Source organism: Podarcis filfolensis, assembly GCF_964270895.1.
Source record: "Podarcis filfolensis genome assembly, chromosome: 3".
NCBI lineage: Eukaryota > Metazoa > Chordata > Lepidosauria > Squamata > Lacertidae > Podarcis > Podarcis filfolensis.
The window spans coordinates 80,487,931-80,506,974 of NC_139606.1; the positions used below are offsets into that span (position 1 = coordinate 80,487,931).

At 40.4% G+C, this 19,044-nt stretch overlaps 1 protein-coding gene across 4 annotated transcripts in view; it reads left to right on the forward strand.

The window, feature by feature from the left end:
* The window catches only part of CNST (consortin, connexin sorting protein), a 41,346-nt gene extending 23,136 nt beyond the window's left edge, over nt 1-18,210 (forward strand). For all 4 annotated transcript variants that reach the window (XM_083604291.1, XM_083604294.1, XM_083604292.1 and 1 more), the window contains exons 8-12: nt 2,966-2,987; nt 3,152-3,248; nt 6,550-7,427; nt 12,285-12,408; nt 13,243-18,210. In XM_083604291.1, coding sequence (XP_083460417.1) covers nt 2,966-2,987; nt 3,152-3,248; nt 6,550-7,427; nt 12,285-12,408; nt 13,243-13,448 — 1,327 coding nt within the window. In that variant the 3' untranslated portion in view covers nt 13,449-18,210. The remainder of the gene's footprint in view (nt 1-2,965; nt 2,988-3,151; nt 3,249-6,549; nt 7,428-12,284; nt 12,409-13,242) is intronic.
* The last annotated feature ends 834 nt before the right edge of the window (nt 18,211-19,044 follow it).

Consider the following 19,044-nt stretch of genomic DNA (forward strand, 5'->3'; position numbering starts at 1 on the left):
GGACTGGGCGGAGTGGAGGGTCAGTCCAATAGGCCAGGAGAGCTTATGACACGTGAGGAAGTAAGTATACAAGAATCTTACTTCCACAAAGGGGAAGGGTTGTTACAAAACATTTTTCCCACCTTCCATGTTTCTGCTTGACAGGTTGCCTATCATGTCTCCTATATGCCACTTTGATTTTGTTTCCTCCTATTACCCTTTCTCACCTCCATCATGTCCCTGTCCCCTCCTTATTACCTGCCACTGTTCCAACCTTCCAACATTCCTGTTAAATTACCTTTCTCTACCCTAGTTCTCTGGTCCCCATACTTTACTCTTATTGCTGTATCCTTCACCATGTCATTCATTTACTGGCTGAAGAGTGCACTGCTGGCTTCCCTACTTCCCCACCCCTGCTTTTCTACCATTATTAACACTGCCACACAAACCCCCAAAGTAACTATTTAAACTCCAGCCCATGTTTAATGAGAATTGTATTTTTAGCTATTAGATTTCTGGCTGCCCCAGAAAGCCTCATCTTCTCCAGTGTGAGGATTGTTAAAATGGGTTAAGGGGGGCGCGGAATACCCTGTCTGGTTTTCTGAGTTCCATTCCCAATTGCATGAGCACTGGAGATTCTCCCTCTTCCACTCTCGTCCTGCCTTCCCCGTTGAAAGCTGTTCTGGAAAACTCACGCTGGCCAAAATTATGTCCTTGGCATTACTTGGCTTCTTTTGTGCTGCTGCTATGAGGTAGACTTTTTCCACTGTTCTTTCTGTGCACTACAGTACTGTAGCATAAAAGCCTAAGAGTGACGTAATATAAATATCACCCTGGCCAAAAATTCACTAGGCGGCTTTCAGACAAACCACTCCCAACCCCTGTCTGAAGTATGGGGATAATACTGGCCTACATTACAGGTTTGTTGTAAAGTTTAATGAGATAGCATGTGTTTTGGGGAAATAAAAATATCCAGTTTTGAGCCTTCTGTAATAGTCAGTGTGCTGGTCTTTAGCTTTCTCTGTGTTGTAATGTGGTGGGCTTAGAATGGGGAGATGCAGGTTTAAATCCCTGCTCTTTCTTGAAGCTCACACACAGAGCAATCCAAACCCCTTTGTTCTAGGCAGGAATGGGGTAGATTGGTTAGAGATATGGCTTCATGCTGGCTGCAGAGTGATGCCAGTGTCATTCTGCTGATGAGGGGCTCCCCTTTCACCTGCCAAATGTATGGGCTGGCAGATGTGCCACTGCCAGCATCCCCGCTGGTGGCAGGCAGCAGAAAGCCCCAAAACAGGACATTCCAAGGGTGAAGAGAAGGCAGGGCCGAGCTGGCTGGGGAACCACCTGATCCCAAACTGGCCCTCCTGCCATCACATGACAGCATAGAGTTCAATCTGGTTCTGATCGAAGGGCAACCTGCCTTCCCTTCCACTTCAGTCACTATGCACAGCAGGGCTATGGATGCAGTGCTGGTCCCAGCACCCCCATTTAGCTCTGCTGGGAAGATGGGGTAGTTGGGATGGCTTCCTTAGTATCTTCCCCAAGCTCACCATCTCATAAGTGAATCACTCTCACAATGCTGTAAGGATAAAATTGCTGGGGGGGGGGAAAGTTACGTATTCTGCTCTGAGCTCCTTGGAGCAAGGGTGGGATAGAGAATTAATAAATGAGTCAGTGTGGACGGGGCATTGTTATTATGGATCATAAACTGTTATTCAGCTAGTTGCACTAAAATCCAAGAGCATGGCTGTGTTTAATGTTATTCTACTTACCAGTCACAATACTTTAAAAGTAAGTGTTACAGGTCTATAGTTGCATTTATCACATCAGAGGCTCCAGTAACGAGAGGCTTCTTTGTCACATGCACCAAGAATTGCTTCCGGAACATTTAACTCCCCCACCTCCACCCCAAAAAATGAAATCTCTCTTCAGTGCATTTGAAGCCGCTTCCCACTGTTTCAGAATTTGCTTGTCAAGTGCCATATTAAGGGAGAGAATTCTTAGAGTGCCAGTGTGGAGTAGTGGCCAGAGAGCTGGATGCAATCCAGAGAGACCTGATCTTACATAACCTCTTGGCCATGAAACTTATTGGGGATCGTGATTGTTTGAGGACGCTGTTCCGAGCTGCTTGGTGGAAAGGCAATGTAAAAAATGTGATATATAAGTGACAGTAAAATGAAGGTGCTTGGGTGTCAGAAGCACTGCTTTGCGTGCAGAACTCACCGTGTAGCTCTGGACTGCATTGTGGACAAATTGCTTCTTGTCAATGGTAAGAATTGTGTGCAGTTAACATTTTAATAATCACCTATGTTTGTCTTTAAGCTTTTATTTTTACTTTATAATTTGTTTTATTGGAAATAGGCTCTTGAAGTATAAAGCACAACATTTAAAAGGTTGAGCTGTCCTGCCAGTGTTGTGATTTTTATGGTTTTCTTCCACTTTTTAAATATGTTGCTATTTCTGTGGAAGACTAGAAGACTGAGCAAAATGGGGAAACTGAGTGTGCTGCCTATGTGCTGCAAAATATTAGGAGAGGCTAGTTTTTCACAGCTTCCCATCCACTCCTAAGTCTCTTGTGTCGCTAGAAACAGGAAGTAGTGCTATTCAGGTGGTACTTTCAGTGATCTAAAAAGCACTGTTAATTCCTTTGAGTGGTCAATTTCAATTCAGGACAATTTTTTGAAAGCTGATACATTTGTATAAACACATTCTATAAGAGCACTTCTTGTATTGATTTCACCACTTTTACTGCCTTATGGGCCATTAAATAATAATTGGCAGTTTGTAATGACGTTAGCATATGGTCTGGCTCTGTGCTTTAAAACTATGCTGGCACAGATAGTGTTTCAGTGTTGGAAACTTCTGTGCTAATATTAGAGCATGGAAAGAACTAATCTGATTTGTCGTCTAGTTTTGATGATGATTTTTGTGAATAATATTTTGGTGGAAGCAGCTGTTTATTTTGTATTTTCTTTTTTGGTTGCAGGCCGCTGGTCTTCCGAAGCAAGGTAAACTGTGAAGTTTTTTCTTGGCATAGTTTTACAAGTAAATGTCTGGGTGTTCTATAATGTGCTAAATGTAATGTGTGGAGCTTACACTGCATGATAACCTGTACTGCATGAAATGAAACAAAAACAAAATTCAGTAATAGGAATTCTGTTGTGTTTTTCAGCTAATAAGGAAAGAAAAATCCCTGAAACGTGAGAGTTTTGTAGGGTTAAGGATATCTGAAGATCTTAAGGAAAGAGGTGCTGCTGCATGTGATTCAGGTATCCCTCTTGTAAATCTTTTCACTTTTATTTTTAAAACATGTCAGTGTTTAGAAAGCTTTAATTTAGAATGGCACTAGCTAGGCATTTTTCTAACAAGAGTAATATAAGAAGGTGATTACGTTTTTGATGCCTTAGACTTCTCTTAGAAAACAGCAGAACATAGGAATGAGAGTAGCTCAGTTGTTACAGCATGAAACTCTTGATATCAGGGTCGTGGATGCGAGCTCCACATTGGGCAAAAGATTCCTGCATTGCAGGGAGTTGGACTAGATGATTCTCATGGTCCCTTCCAACTATACAATTTTATTCTTCTGTGTGAGCAGTGACTTCAAATACTAGACCTCATTTCCCTAACATTAAACGCTGTCCAACTTCTGTACATCCACCACTGTTGCTAAAATTAGCATGGAAATAGAAAAAGAGGCTGAAGGTGGCTGTGGAGCAGTCGGCTGCAGAGATGTTGTCTGCCTGGATGTGTACCTGCCTGCTGCTTACAGATTTTAGCCTTCTCCTTGCTGATGTGTGGCATGCTTGAGGGTTGAAAAGACTGTATAATCAAGGAATCCTATACCCAGTATAAGAGTCAGCCCCATTGCCGTCATTGAGATTTACTTCTGAGTACAGGACTGCATGGTAAATCAGTTGTGAATTCCAACCACAACGTGGGATCATTAGCAAACAATGGTTTTATGATTGTGAGTATAATTAACACCTTTGGTAAAGGGACATGGCCAGTGTGCCTGTGATCGTCAGGTGGAAGTAAAATTGGAGCTTTACCAGTTAGCCCAAGGAAGGCTCTGCTGATTCCAAAGTGCCCTAAAATCAAATACAGTGGTACCTTGGTTCTTGAATGGCTTGGCTCCCGAACAAATTGGCTCGCGAACGCCACAAACCCGGAAGTAAGTGTTCCAGTTTGCAAAAGTTTTTCGGAAGCCGAACGTCCGACGCAGCTTCCGAATGAGTACACGAAGCTCCTGCAGCCAATCAGAAGCCGCGCCTTGGTTTTCGAACCGTTTCGGGTGTCAAACTGACTCCCAGAACGGATTAAGTTTGAGAACCAAGGTACCACTATAACCAGGGAGACTTTGAAGAATGCCTTGGTATCAACTTGTCTTCATCAACACAAGCTAGTTGTGTTAGATAATTCTTGTTTAGACATATCCCTCTGCTAGCTTTTTCTCTGTGACTATTTTCAGCACAGCTAGTATACAGAAACCTAAGCTGCTCCCTATGCTGTCCTCCAGTACTGAGGTCATCCAAACAAAATGGTGGTGCCAGCAAAGCAGTATATTTCAGCAGGACAATGTATGAATCCTAATCAGTCAATTCACTAAAGATCAGGAACATGTCCTCTCGCTACGATCACATTTCATCTCAGGCAACCTCTTTGCCTCTTTGACCCCTTTAGTAATATCTTGTTTCGCTTCCTTGTGGTCTGTGTTCTGCAGGTCCTCTCTTCACGCCTCATATATGTGGCCCCCTGGTAATGTCATCAGCGGTTAAGTTACATATATTTGTCTCATCACATTAGCAGATGTTTGTTCCCAAGTGAGCTCTGATCTGCTGATTGCCACACTGTGTACAGAAAGGGTTTTTGCTAGGCAGTGCATCCCCTTAGCATCCAGGCCTCCTGGGGAGACCTACAGTCCTACTAAGGAAGTTTCTTTTGTCAGTGCCTTTTGGTGCGCTGAAGGAATGACTACTTCACGCTATAGAGGCATGACCAATGATTTTGTTGTGCAGATTTTCAAGTTTCCACAACAAAGCTTCTAGTTGGAAAAGAGACTCTTTAAGTGCATTTTTATCTTTCTACATAGAAAATGTCAAAATATCTATTTGTTCTTATTAATAATTATGTTGTTCTGAGAAATCTTAATGGTTCTGTCCTCACGTGACCTTATAGGAAGGTAGCCAAGTTTTTGTGCCTGCATTTCTATGTATCTGTTGCTCTAAAACTTATAAGCTTTATCTAAATATGGTATGGAAACTGAGCCTAGCATTTTATTCCCTAAGGTTTCTGGTTATGCTTTGCTGCTGAATTTTTTTTTCTCTACATGAGAGATCTTTTCGCTTTGGCGGTACTTTTCATTCTATGAAGGTTGTTGTTTTTTGTTTTTAAAAAGTATTTAAAATAACCATGTGAGACAGGTTGCATCAATGAATAGGATTCTGAGCTGTTTCTAGACCCCCTGGATGGCATGTATCTCCATCATCTCCTCCTTGTTCTGTATCTGTCGATGCTACACAGGTATCCTGGTGTGATGTACTACATCAGGAGCACTGCAAGCATTGGTTCAAAACATGAGATACTGTTATCACTTAAGCTCATCCCCATCCACTCTATCAAAGTAAACTTTAAGGGAGCCATCCTATGGCTGATGGCCTAGTTGTAGCAGAAAGTGCCTCTGCCATTGCTCCTTCACTGCTGATGGCAGTAAGGCGTGAAAAGGGACATGTTGGGTAGACCAGAAGATGCCTCCCATTCCCTTGACACACATACCTAAACCAAATAACTAACCACAGAGCTGGCATAGTTAATCTGTTTAGTGTCAATAGGAGAGAAATTAGGAAACATCTGTCAATAGCAGCAGGTGAGGAAAGAACAAGCAGCTCCCACCTGCAAGCTGGCAGGGCTTAGGAATCAGTGGCTTCTCTGCCAAGAAATCTTCCTTCCCCTCCCCCCCCCAGCCTTTACTCTGCCCAATAACAACCCATTGCATAGTTAAATATACTTTTTTTAATGGTACCTATGCATACTTAGTGGTGCATAGGGCTGCAGCAGTAAACATCATGGAGATTTTATAATCTTTCATATGAAGGTTTTTTTTAAAAAATTCAGTAAACAGTATGGTTTGTACCTTTTTAATTATAGTTACTGAAGCTACCATTATATTTTTAGCAACCAATATTCATCACAGTTTCCCTTTCCTTTAAAATGTTTAAAGCAATTTGTATTTTCCTATATAATATACTTAAGTGAAATCAAGCCACTTAGTGCCAAAGCCAAAGGAAAACTTGCACATATGTAACTAATCACACCCTTGTTCAGCAGGGTATGTAGAGGTGTCTTTAAGTGCTCTAAAAGTCAATAGAAAACAAGTTAGCTGCTTCACTTTAACTATGATTTGTATTTTACACATGAAAATTAGTGGAGCAGAGCGATTGCTGCCAGACAGGAATTCAGTCAAAACATTAACGGGTAGTGCTATCAGGTTGCTGATTTTTCTTCTTCTTTTTCCTACAGTGCTGAAGTATTGAATCACTTCTAAATGCTTGAACTCTTTCCCTATTGCATTAGATACTCAGACTTGGCCTGGCGCTGAACCAAAGAAAGAGAACAATCGCAAAGAGAGTGAGAGGTGTGAGAGCTTCCAACCCGAAAAGTGTCATAGGCTTGAAGAGAAGGCAAGTCTTCGACTCTCTGTGGGGAAGCACCACATGGAGGAGGAGCGCTGCAATGATGAATCAACAGTGGAGCCAGCCACCCAGCCCACAGAGACACTGGGCACGCCTCAGCCAGGCTGTTTATCTACAAAGGATGCTAGTGAAGATGACGGTCTGCAGCCAAGAGAAGAGCAGTTCTCTGAGGATGTAGCAAAAATAGAAGCAGCTGCTGAGGAGCCTGCAGCAGAGTGCTGTAGTGAGCCAATGGTAGACACATTGGTTTTGACAGAGGCCGATTATATGCCTCCTGATCTAATTCCCTCAGATGAAACTGTTCAGTCTGAACAAAACTTACTCAGGTCAGCCGGCTCTATTGTGATTTCCAGTACTCAGTTGGGGAGCAACGTATTAAACAAGCACCAGCAACAGACAGCTTATGGAGGTGATAGGAAATCTGTGCAGGGCAGAACATCAGACATTACCGGGGATGTGCAGGCTGAAAGTAACATGCCTGAACTGGACAGTGTTCCATACGAAGGGATACAGGAGGAAACAGCAGTACTGGAAGAGGAAGGTGAAAATGAAGAACCAGAAGACCTCTTTGATCGGTTTTTAAATGGTTGCATAACAGACAGAGAGGAGTCCCTTAAATGCCTAGCAAGCCAAGGGGACTCTGAAATTCTTCCACATATGCCTCCTGAACAAGCACTTTATAGTTCATCGGAAGGTTATTCACTGGATGAAAGCTTTTCTTCACTTGATGAACTTGCAAAACGAATAGAGATTGCAGAGGTAAACACTGGCAAAAATAACTTCCAACACTGTTGGCACTATTCGTGGTTTATATTATTTGTGTTCTTTAGCATGAAAAAATTTGTGTTTTTTTTCCTGAAAAGAAGCCATGTTTAGGAGGATGTGTTGTTTATTTTTCCTTTCCAAGTTTATTGATTAAGTTTTAGGTAAGTTTTCTTTATGAAAAATAAGAGGATAAAATAAATAAACTTATCCATCTTAAGAGGCCGAAGAGTAGCAAAAGTAATCATGAGGAGGGGGCGCAGAATGAAAAAAGCTCTCTCGTGCATTTGTAAAAAAATACTTGAATATTTCAGACCTTTTTGCTTTACCTCAAACTGAGGTTAACAATAACATTTCAGTTATTCTAGTCATGGCTGGCTGATGAACAATCATGAGTGTATTTTATTCTCTTTATGAAAATATATTTGGTTCTACCATTGCTCTTTTAAGTTGAGCAGCAAGAAAATGGGCAGAATGACTTAGCAAAGGAGTTTTAAGCTATTCTTATTGATTTAGGTACAGTTGGTAAATGAAACGCCTGAGGATATAATGGCTTATCCTATTTACTGCTGTTCCAAAGCACATAGTGCCACCATCAGAAGTCAGAGATTGAGACAGAACACACCATACTTTTATAGCTGACTGACATATTTGAGGTCACAGTGTACTTCTGGGCATGCTAAATGAATCATCTAGAATATTGTTCACCAAAGGCTATCCATTATGCTCTGCTCTGTAAAAGGTTGAAGGAAGAGAGCCCTCTGTTTAGTTTTGCCTCCCCCCCTCAAAACTCTTTTGAAGGCAAGATTGATCCCTAAGGCTAACTTTCAGAAGCAGAATAAATAACTTGTCTTCAGTAGTCAGTCATTTCCATTTTCATCCAGTAGCAGTGGCACAGTTTGTTAACTGGAACAGCACAGCAAAGAGGTGTGTTTGAACAGAGTGTTTGTTTTTGAAGTTTATTAGCAATATTTTAAACATCCTTCTTATAAACCTTCAGTTTTAATGCCTAGTTTATGGGTAAGGATTACAATTGGATACATTTATTATCTTCTCTCATTTTTTACCATGTCTCAAGGGAGTATTGTATACAGCAAAAATCTGCTCCAAAATTGCATCAGCTTCTATATTTCTAAATACTTAAGAGGAAATCCATCTTTTATGTTACACTTTTTTATGTTACTTCAGTATCTGTAAACATAGTGAGCCCCGCACCCCGTGTTTATTTATTTTTTGCATTTCTAAGTACCATTTGAATGCCATTCGTTCCTACTTCCCCTCATCTTATGTTTACTGTAAGAAGGCAAAAGCTGATGATACAGTGTTCTTATGGGAAACATTATGTAATTCCTAACTTAGGTTTGCTGTTCTCTGCGCTCTGACTTCTTTGCAGGCAGACTTTGGTCTCTGAAGAGGGGACAGAGAGTACCTTGCATCATTCAATAGCAATCTCTCCAGGCCAAATATGGAGTAATATTGGCTCTCTCTAGAGGGAGTTTGTTCCCTAGGCTGTGTCAACTGGAGGCATGTGTTTCAGAGATACATAAATCAAGGAAAAGCAGGGGGGGTGTTGGAGCAGGGCTATATCTTGTACTATGTAAGACTCTGTAATGTTCTGACTTACCTGCCTTGGCTATGCATTTGCAGGGGAAGCAAGAGCAATCCAGTAGTTTTATTAGGTTTCCTGTTTTATTCTGATCAGATTTACAAGCATCAGGACTGGAGTTGGTGTAGTTGGGCACCCGCCTAGTTTCACATGACCCCCAAAGCCTTCGTCTCGCTTTTGCAGTCTGTTCACCTGCTCTCTCCAAGCATGTCAGCAGTGACAAGAGCAAAGATCAGGAGAAACCTCCACTTGCCTTGCTCCCTTTTTACAGGCAGTGGTGTGATTTGGGTACAGAGAGTGAGAGGGACAGCGACTGGGTAGGCCCATTTAGGAATGGGACCCCACTGAGGGAGCCTTAGCCTCAAAGGCTGATAAGAATAATTGGTTGAAGCCTGTGAGTGATCAGCTGTTCAGTATTCATTGTTTTTAGAATTTGACCTTTGCTTTGTTTAGTTCATAAAGACAGGGGAATTTTCTGGACTGTAGCATTAAAAGTAATGTCAGTAAAGATTCTGTTGACATTTTAACACATAATTTGACCTTTGACCCACCCTCATGCTTGATCTGCATGTGTGTTCAGCATGAAGCATTGAAATATGCTGTATCAGGATAAGAAGAATGTGATGTACAATGACACCCCGTTCAGCTAATCTATGGAAAATAATTATTGTCCACATGTAATGTTCAGAAAGCAAATCTTTGTGTGAAACAATTGGTGTGGGGGAAACCAAAAGCATGTCCATACATTAAAACAGTCTGCAAGATATACATGCACACCCCTTATTTGCTTGAAAGTAAGACTCATGATGTCCATGGAGGCTTACTCCAAGTTAGCAAGCCTTCATTATTTATATAAGTTATGGTTGTCTATTGTATCCATGCTCATGCATTGCACAATGCAATTCCAAAGTCAAGGCAGGGTAATAGCAAATTACTATGAGCTGAAAGTTTATTTTCAGATAAATGATACATGTTCCAAGTTGCTTGGAATATGCAACATATTGTGAAACCTTTAATATTGCCAGTTGCCTCCATATCAACAGCTAATACTCAAGGTTGCAATCTTCCTGTTAGGGTTTATATTATTATATAATACAATCAAAAAAACAACGATCAATGTTTTGTTTCTAGCCTGACCACATAAAATTATAATAGCAGTAGCATGTGCGCAGCAGCGGCCTTGAATGTTGAATAATTCATAAAGTATTATTAATGGTTTTGCCAAAATAGCACAAATAACTTCTCCCTCTTCAGAGACAAGCTACTAACATCTCTGCTCTGCGTACTTGTGCTTTTAGAAGTTCGGCTTATTGATTTTCTCTTTTCAGATAGAACTAAAACTATTAATACCAGAAGTATGCATTAGAGACATTATAAAAATGTGCTTTGTAATTGTGCGTTTTGCTTTCAAGATTGCGCCCATTCTAATGCTCTGTTACATTCCCAGCATCTGAGCAAGGGGGCACTTGTGTGGCAAAATAGCTTCCAACCTGTGCAGCAGTAGCCTGTATGCGTCACAGAAGAATCAAACTGTGACTGAATTTATCCACACAAGCAGCTGAAAGTGGGCCCTTCACTGGTCTCGCTCTTTCCTCAGTCTGCCTCACTATTCTCCTTTTATTGCTGGATGATATACTATCATAGCAGGGAATGACTCTCACCAACTATGTAGTCTCAAAATAAAGTGTCAGGAAGCTTTTGAGCACGCCCAAGACAGTGAGTCCATCTCAAGTCTCACTGCAAAATCACTGCTTTGCGGGTGGAAACTGAGAAGGGTTGTCTTCACACTTTATCATGAGACTAGTCACTTTCAACTCTTCTGTCAGCCATTTCTTTGCATAATGAGCTTTGGTGTTAGTCACAGTGTGGTAGGGGCAGATGTGATTGTATCATTCATGAGAAGTGATGTTGTTAGCATTTTCCAGTAAGGAATTGTAATACTCATGTGGTCATTTTCCAGACAGCGCAGAGTTACATTGTGATTTGAGAGCTGTAGTAAGTACAAGATCCCTTAAAGCAGAAACCTATGCCCTCCTAATGCTAAAATTGCATAGAGATGTACGCTGAGCTGAGTGTCTAACTGTATGTGTAAGAGAAGGAAACCCCTTTAAATATATAAAGAGATTGTAATCAAATTGAATAAAGGCAACTTTTCAGCTAAGAAAAAGCATAAATATTTTTCATCATAAATAAATAAATAAATAACATAAAGAAAAAATATGACTATTCAGACTGTATGTTACATTGTAATCACAGTATAGCACTACCTTTACAGTTTATGGTGATTTAGGGGGAAATTCCTTGCAAAATAACCCATGTTAATTATAAGTTCCAACAATAGCAAAGTTTAGAAGCAAATGTCATAGTTTAGTAATATAAATTATATAATGCTGCATAATTATTGGAATATATTGGTGCAATTATGTAGCCAATGAAATGCAGTGTCACCTCTGGTTACGAACTTAATTCGTTCTGGAGGTCCGTTCTTAACCTGAAACCGTTCTTAACCTGAAGCACCACTTTAGCTAATGGGGCCTCCCGCTGCCGCCGCGTGATTTCTGTTCTCATCCTGAGGTAAAGTTCATAACCCAAAGTACTGCTTCTGGGTTAGTGGAGTCTGTAACCCAAAGTGTTTGTAACCCAAGGTGTTTGTACCTTGATGTACCACTGTATATAAAGCCAAACATAGTGGCCTAATTTGCACATCAAGGGAAAGCCAAACCACAGTTTACCAGGACCACACAAACGTGCCAACTCCTAGAGAGAAATTCACATGTGCTTTGCTCCTCCCCAGTTCCTTTAGCACAGCTCAGTGTACAGCTAAGCAGCACCAGATTTAGGATGGTACAGGAGGTTCTCCTGCATAGGGAACTGAGCTGAAGGGGTGCAAAATTGAAAAGATAAATAATTGAGAAGATCCATTGGGGGCGCCAAATTTGGGACTTTACAAGGCACCATATTATGAAAGATTACCAAAGTCCGCCCCTGAGCTAAACCAAGGTTGAGGTCTCCTCATTAATCATGATTAGTAACCATAGGACAAAAACTTGCCTGTTGGTCATAGGTAAGGAGGAGATCCCTTAACCAGACAAGATGCTGTTCTTAAAAGGACCAAGGAGGAGCAAATAAGTATGAGCTCTTCTCTGGGAGCCAGCAGTAAACCATAGTTTACTATATTGTGATGTGCAAGGCAGTCCATTCACTTAATAGTCTGTCATTAAAATCACCTATTTTATCTTTCCTGTTAGACTGTTCCTGCGGAGGGGCTTGTGTCAATATTAAAGAAGAGAGATGACAGTGATGCTCAGATCCAGCGGAGAGAGTCTAAAAGAAGAGTAAGATTCCTAGAAATGGAAGACACATTTGACCAAGGTACCCTGCTTTTGTTTATCACAACCCCCTGCCCCTGCCCCCCAAATTACACAATATGAGTTGCAGTCAACTAAGGCATACTTGAAATCTATTGAACAAGGGATCGTCATGTCTCCTGCTTAAGGATGGACACAGACTAGTTCTTGTTTTCAGAAATGGAAAATTAGCCATTTTATGCTTCTCGTTCACAACAGGCACTGGTGCAAACTGCTACCCACATAGCCCTATATAGCATCCTTTGAATGTCTACTACCTCCTTCCCCATTTCATTGTAAGACTGGTACCAGATACAGATTCCATAGCTTCAGCCTTAGGCAAAATATTTTTGTCCCTCTCTTCTCTCCCCACTCCATAGTTGCTGTGTTTACCATCTAGCCTGATGAACAATTCTGTAGAACTAAAAAACTTACACTGTATTCAGTGATGTTAGGCATTGCCCTACATTTTAGCTACTCGTGGCATAGATTATTATAAATTGTTCTCTTCCAATTTTTGTTTCTATATTCTATATTTTTATGGGGGGGGGGGGGAGACGACATACATAGTACATTCATTCCATTTCATTCAAGTTCAGTGTTTCCATTTCACACAAAGCCATGTTGACCCATAGTAAGGCAATGCCTTTGTTACACCAACCTACGTGTCACAAAATGGTAAGCAGGGTGCTTTTGAGTCCTCCAGAACTCATCATCAGGCTGGATGGTAAACGGAGGGGGTGGAGGGTCTTGTAGAAACAAGTGATAAAGCCATGCATCTTTTATCTTGTAAGAGTCGGAAAGTAGTTCGGTTGCCTGCGATTTCAACACCTGTGTGTTATGTATCTTATCTTTACAGAGGAAGTTGGAGGTGGCTCCTGTGTTCTGCTGATCTTATTGTGCGTAGCAACTGTATTCCTTAGTGTTGGAGGAACTGCGCTGTACTGCACGCTTGGTGACACAGAATCTCCTGTATGTACTGACTTTGCCGCCAATATGGACTTTTATTATACTCGAATAGTGCAGGGTGTAGAGGAACTTAAGCACTGGCTATCCTTCACATAGAAGAAATTGCTGACAGCTCACTGACAATTGTTGAAGAGAGAAAAATATTTCAAGCTGCTTGTACCATGGCACCTTCAGAAGAGTTACAGTGAATGACATAGGAAGTACCTCTGCTCAGGAGATACTTTCCTGTAATCAGGGGTGCATAAGTGGAATTCATGCTACTATATCATGAGGCAGCATGACGGACTGATAAACTGCCCTACTGTTACCTTTGTGTGATGCTTTCAACAGCAATCCACCAACCTTAGGAAATGAAGAAGAGAAAAAGTTTTATCACCTACCCTACAGTTTCCAGTCCCCACATAATTGTATGCAATCCATGTAAACTTAGAGCAGGACTATATTGTCTTTCTGGCTGATCATGCAAAGATGTTGTCTTCAACTATCATGCAATAAGTCCATATTTTATGGAAACGTACCTTATTTGGGTTTAATTACTGTTTGTCCTGATTTTTAATTGTCCTAGTGAGTTTTGTAATTTTATTGGAGTGGTGCAGCAGAAATCAGAGCCCTCAGCCTAGTTGTTAATTAATTTGTCTTGCATTTCAGATTGTAGCAGCTGTAATGAGTGGATGCCTCCATTGCTTCATATACAGCTTTTTAGTTGTAGATTCCTTAAAAGTGGATTTTTAGAAAACGTTTGCCGCAACAATAAAAAAATGGCATTTTAAATAATTTTTACGGCCAATAAATGGTACCATCTGCATCCCTTGTAAAGGGCTATGTCAGAAATTTCTTTTTTAGATATACAACTATTATGTTTTAAGTGTACATCTAAGAATGAAAACAACACTTTTGCAAACACCACTATCATGTCCAGGGAGCCATTATCAGCTACACTTCCCCACTGAGTCTATGCTCAGTGGCAAATATGGTTTCTTCTTTGTAGTGAGCAAAATAAGCCTCAGTATCAAAACTGCCTTAGCTTTAATAAAGCAATTGATTTCTCCTTGACCAAATTATGAAGGAAAAGGGAAAAAATAATTAAGAAAGCTCTGAAAAAGCTTGCATATCAGCTTAAAAGTTGAGTATCTGATATATATTCTCTCACCCATGAAAAAGATGAGCTTCAGTCTATCTTGTGGTGACAGTACATTCTTAGTTTTCCTTTTAGCTGAAAATTTTGTTACTTCCATAACTGAAAATGACATCGGACTCATGACTGACACCTGCCAAAATCTGTTTGGAACTTGGTTCTTATTCAATGTCGGTATTTTTTTTCTTTTTAAATATCCACTGCATGCTGATTCCTTCTAATCTGCATTTCTTAAGCTTTCTGATGATATGTGAGACTAGAGAAAAGTTGGATAAAATCCCCAATTCTCTCCCTACCAAGAAGAAATTGCTTATATAATAATCAGGCATAGGAGCCTGCTGGATCAGGCCAGGGGCCCATCTAGTCTAGCATCCTGTTCTCCTGGTGGCCAACCAGATGGCCGTGGGAAACCCCCTGCCATTTCTAGCAAGTGGTATAAATATACATTTGTACTGTAAAACTGGAATATAATGTCTATTTTTTAAATTAATGGTATAATCTGTTAGTTGATAATGAAATTAAGGGCTTGATTGAAGCTCTCAGTCAACAGTTATGCTCGTATTGGAGGAAGCAGGTGGGAAGGCAATTTTTGCTAATCTCTCTCCCCCCCCCCTGCAGTCTTCTTTGTCCCCTGAAAACCTGTCCAGAGTGTTGTGGAATCCTCTGAAACAGGGTGGGAAGTAGCTTTGGGGGCAGAAGACAAAAGAGGGAATTGGCAAAAATCACCACCACCCCTTCCTTCATGGCCATCCTCTGCTGGATCCCAGTTGCCTCTCTAAAAGGAAGGAGCCTTTCTGTTCACAGAGGGGCAAGTATGGATCCAACCTTATATCTTCAGAAACCAGTCTCCAGGGCTCTAGTGCATTAGTGCACTAAAGGTGTGTGCAGAATATGCTAGTGGTGTATGATGCAGAGTGTACCAATATTAAGGCCTTGGCTGTGCAGAAAACAAAAGTGCAATGGCAGTGAAAGTTAAATCGTGTAAACGATGTTCTGAATGTTAAACTTCACAAGGGAAGGCTTTGGGGCATTTTAATGTGAATTGGTAAGAAAAAGATTCGTTTTTATATCACGCTTTTCCTTCAGAAGAATGACATGTTAACTACACTAGTGCTTCTTCTAGAGATGTCCCCTCTCTGCTAAGTGTTATACAGATAGAATTTCCCCCCCTGTCTCTATCTATGTGATGACAGAGAGAGAGAGAGAGAAGGAGAGAGAGAGAGTTCACACCTGGCACACCTGTTTAATTAACAGGCTGGGTATGTCTTTTGGATTGGATCTCCTCTTTCTTCCCAACCCTTCTTGAAGAAGACTCTTTCGCATTTTGACCTCTGGTGCAGCAATCCCATTTAGTTCCATTGGCTGGCCGGCCTGCAATGTTGGCAAAGCAGTTAGTTGTAGAGTTATGCTGGCATAGCTGTTGGTATACTCCAGCCCATGGTTAGGATCCAAAGAGCTCCTTAGCTGCCTGTGCACAGATTTTTCCACATTAGTGTTGTCCTCTCTACCCCTCACCCCCACCCCGGCTACAGTTTCTCACACCGCACCACCAGGGATTGCTCTTGCAGTTCTCCAGGGTATAGGAAGTCTTTTTGGTGGAGAGGAAACAGCTTTTGAAACTAAGGATTCAGAAGCACCCTCCCAACTATACTTGGATTTCTCGGCCTGAAGATTTATGTGCAGACAGAGCAAGTCTTACAATGGGGTAGTTAGCAATTTTACGTGTTTTGTGTCTAATGGGGGGGGGGGAACCTTTGTTATGTCTAAACACAGTTTTCCATGTGCACTCCAAAGGCCTTTTGTGTTCCACTACAGCAGTGCTTGAACCTTCTAAAAGGGAGGCATGAGTTTTAAACCTGATTACTGGCTGGTTCAGTACATCACTTTTGTCTGCTCTTATTAAGTTAGCTTGATCTGTAAAGGAATTTTCTTATTATTTTATTTTGTAATTTTATGATGGATTGTTGATGAGCATGCCTTCTGTAGCTATAATGTTGTATCTATAATTATGTAGTTACTATATATTTTGGGGTTTTGTAATTTTCAGTTTGATGTTCTGTTGAATATTAATGTTTCAAGCAACCACGAGTTTCACCTCTGTTTTAAATGTTTGTGCTCCTGATCACCAAAAACATTGAGAATGATAACTTGAATTTTCTTTTTAAAGTATGCCATCAAGAAGCCTTGTACTTAGGTTCATTTTGGCAGAAGTAATGTTAAAATTATTTTTATTGCACATTTAAAAGAGAAATACAACGCAGATTTTAAGATATCTCACTTTGCACTAGGGTTGCCAGATGCCCCTTTAAAAAAAAACATAGTTGTTTGATTTTAGATCACAGCAGTACCATAGAACAGAACTGATCTCCTTTATTTTGTAACACCCTGCTCCACCAGACTCTGTATATTTTTGAATTTTTACTATGGCAATCCTATCATTATACCACCTTAAACTGACATACTCTGCAGCCGCAGAGCCTAGGCCATAGCACCCATACTGCCCTTGTTTGAGGTGGAGGGCAACAGAATAGGCAGGTGTCCTGAGCTGGGTTTAGAGCAGTCTTATGGTTGATCTCATTTATTAGCACTATATACGGAAGCAGTCTCAAATTTTTGACCATGTTGCATGTGCTGCTTCATCTCTCTGCTGATCATGTGATCCTGACCTGTAGCTAGATATTCCAGTTGGTTCATATAAGAAATTAAAACATCAGTAAAACGTTGGTACTAATTCTTGTTTGGTATGATAGTTCACATGCTGTGTAGTGACCTTTCAGATGGTTGGCTGCGTAACAAAATTTGCTCTACCTGGCCTTTAAAATACGCTGAAGTTGCTCTCCATAGTATCTCAGGCTCTGATTCTGCAAACATTTTATGCAAATGTGACCAATTTGAAAGAGAAGGCTCTTGTATAAAGCTATGTTGGGTCTCAACCTCCATGTTGAAACCGCTCTAAATGAAAAGCGCATCTCCAAATTGCTGTGGAATTGAGAGGAACTAGAAGGTAGGAAACAGTTTTTCTCTTTCATTGTAATTCATGTATGCAAAAAGCCTCGAGCTATAACCCATTTCTCATGGTTGTTTCCTCCTAGTTGTGAATGGCTGGGTCTTGTAAATAAAGCTAAGTGTGAGAGAGAGCAGAAAGCTAGGACAATACAATTAGATTCTTCCAAATTATACTATAATACATGGGATGTGGAACTTTTATAAATTTATATATAAAAACAATTGGCTGAATATTAAGCTACATTTGTTTAAAAGAAAATTCTAGTTGCTTCTACTTTAATAAGGCACATTTCGTCCAATCACTGCCTCCCAGCTTGCTAATCTTTATACAGTATATTGTACATGTGTGTGATTGTGCCTCAGTGGATGTGCAATCAGTTACTGCCAACAATGGGAATGCCTTAAGCTTTTTTCAGTAAAACGCAAGTGAAAATCCTAAAGCCAAATTGGGTATCAAGTTGAATTTTGTTAGTCTAGCTAGCTCACATACTATTGAACTTCCAATAAAAGGGCTGTTACACTCGTAAGAATAAGAAAACATAGCAATTTAACTTCTGCTACTGTGTAAAGTCAAGGCAAATCAAAGTCAATAATAGGTGTGATAAATCAAACCTTAGCTACTAATAACATGGGAGGAAATTACTATTTGAAAGCATCAACCAAGCTTGTGATTTCTAAATATAACGAACAAAAATAAAGTGTCCCTGAGAAAATGCATTGAGTCTTTTGAGTGCTGTTATTAATAAAGGATGTAGACCTTAATAATGTGTTCTGGATAACTACTTGCCGTTGTTCTCAAAAAGCATTTTAGTAACTCTGTTATTTTACAGTGACTTAAAAGGAATTACAAGCAGACCTACAACCAGGCCTTGGAATGAACTTTTTCATTTGAACAAGGTTCACTGAACTACCCATGAGATTTGTTACCATAATTGCTAGGTGAATTAAAGGTGAATTAAATTTATTTTGGGATAGCTCTGTGAATGATTTCTTGTTCATCTTCATGTTTCTTCCCTTCCCCCACCCCCTAGCACTCTGCAGTGGGGAACTCTCAGACCCAAGGACTTACTCTTTAAAAATGAAAGTTAAGTTGTTTTTAACTACTTTATTCTATGGAATTGTGTGATTTCTCTGCCATTCCTAGCCCAGTGCTGCATCTGCTTCAGCCAAGAAATAGTGGCCCCATTCCCTGCTCCTATACTCCTATTGGAGCGCAACAAAGATTTTCCATACAATCACTTAAGAACAAAGTTGTGATTTTGTTCTAATTAATCTATTCATTTAATCTGGAAGATCATATTTTGTCATGTTTTCCAATATGCTGCAGTTTGTGAGAATTATTATTATTTTATTCTATGAAAACATGTAAATACAAAAGTTGAACTGCAGCAGATGGTACTACTTCAACTTTTGTTTAAGATGCAACTCTGACAATGTGGGTGGAGTTCAGCTGAAATTGCAAAGGGAGTGTTAGAAGAGGAAACTAGTGCTATGGAAATAATAATAATTGTTCCACCATATGCTTTAGATTTTCTGTTCCAGTATTCCCCC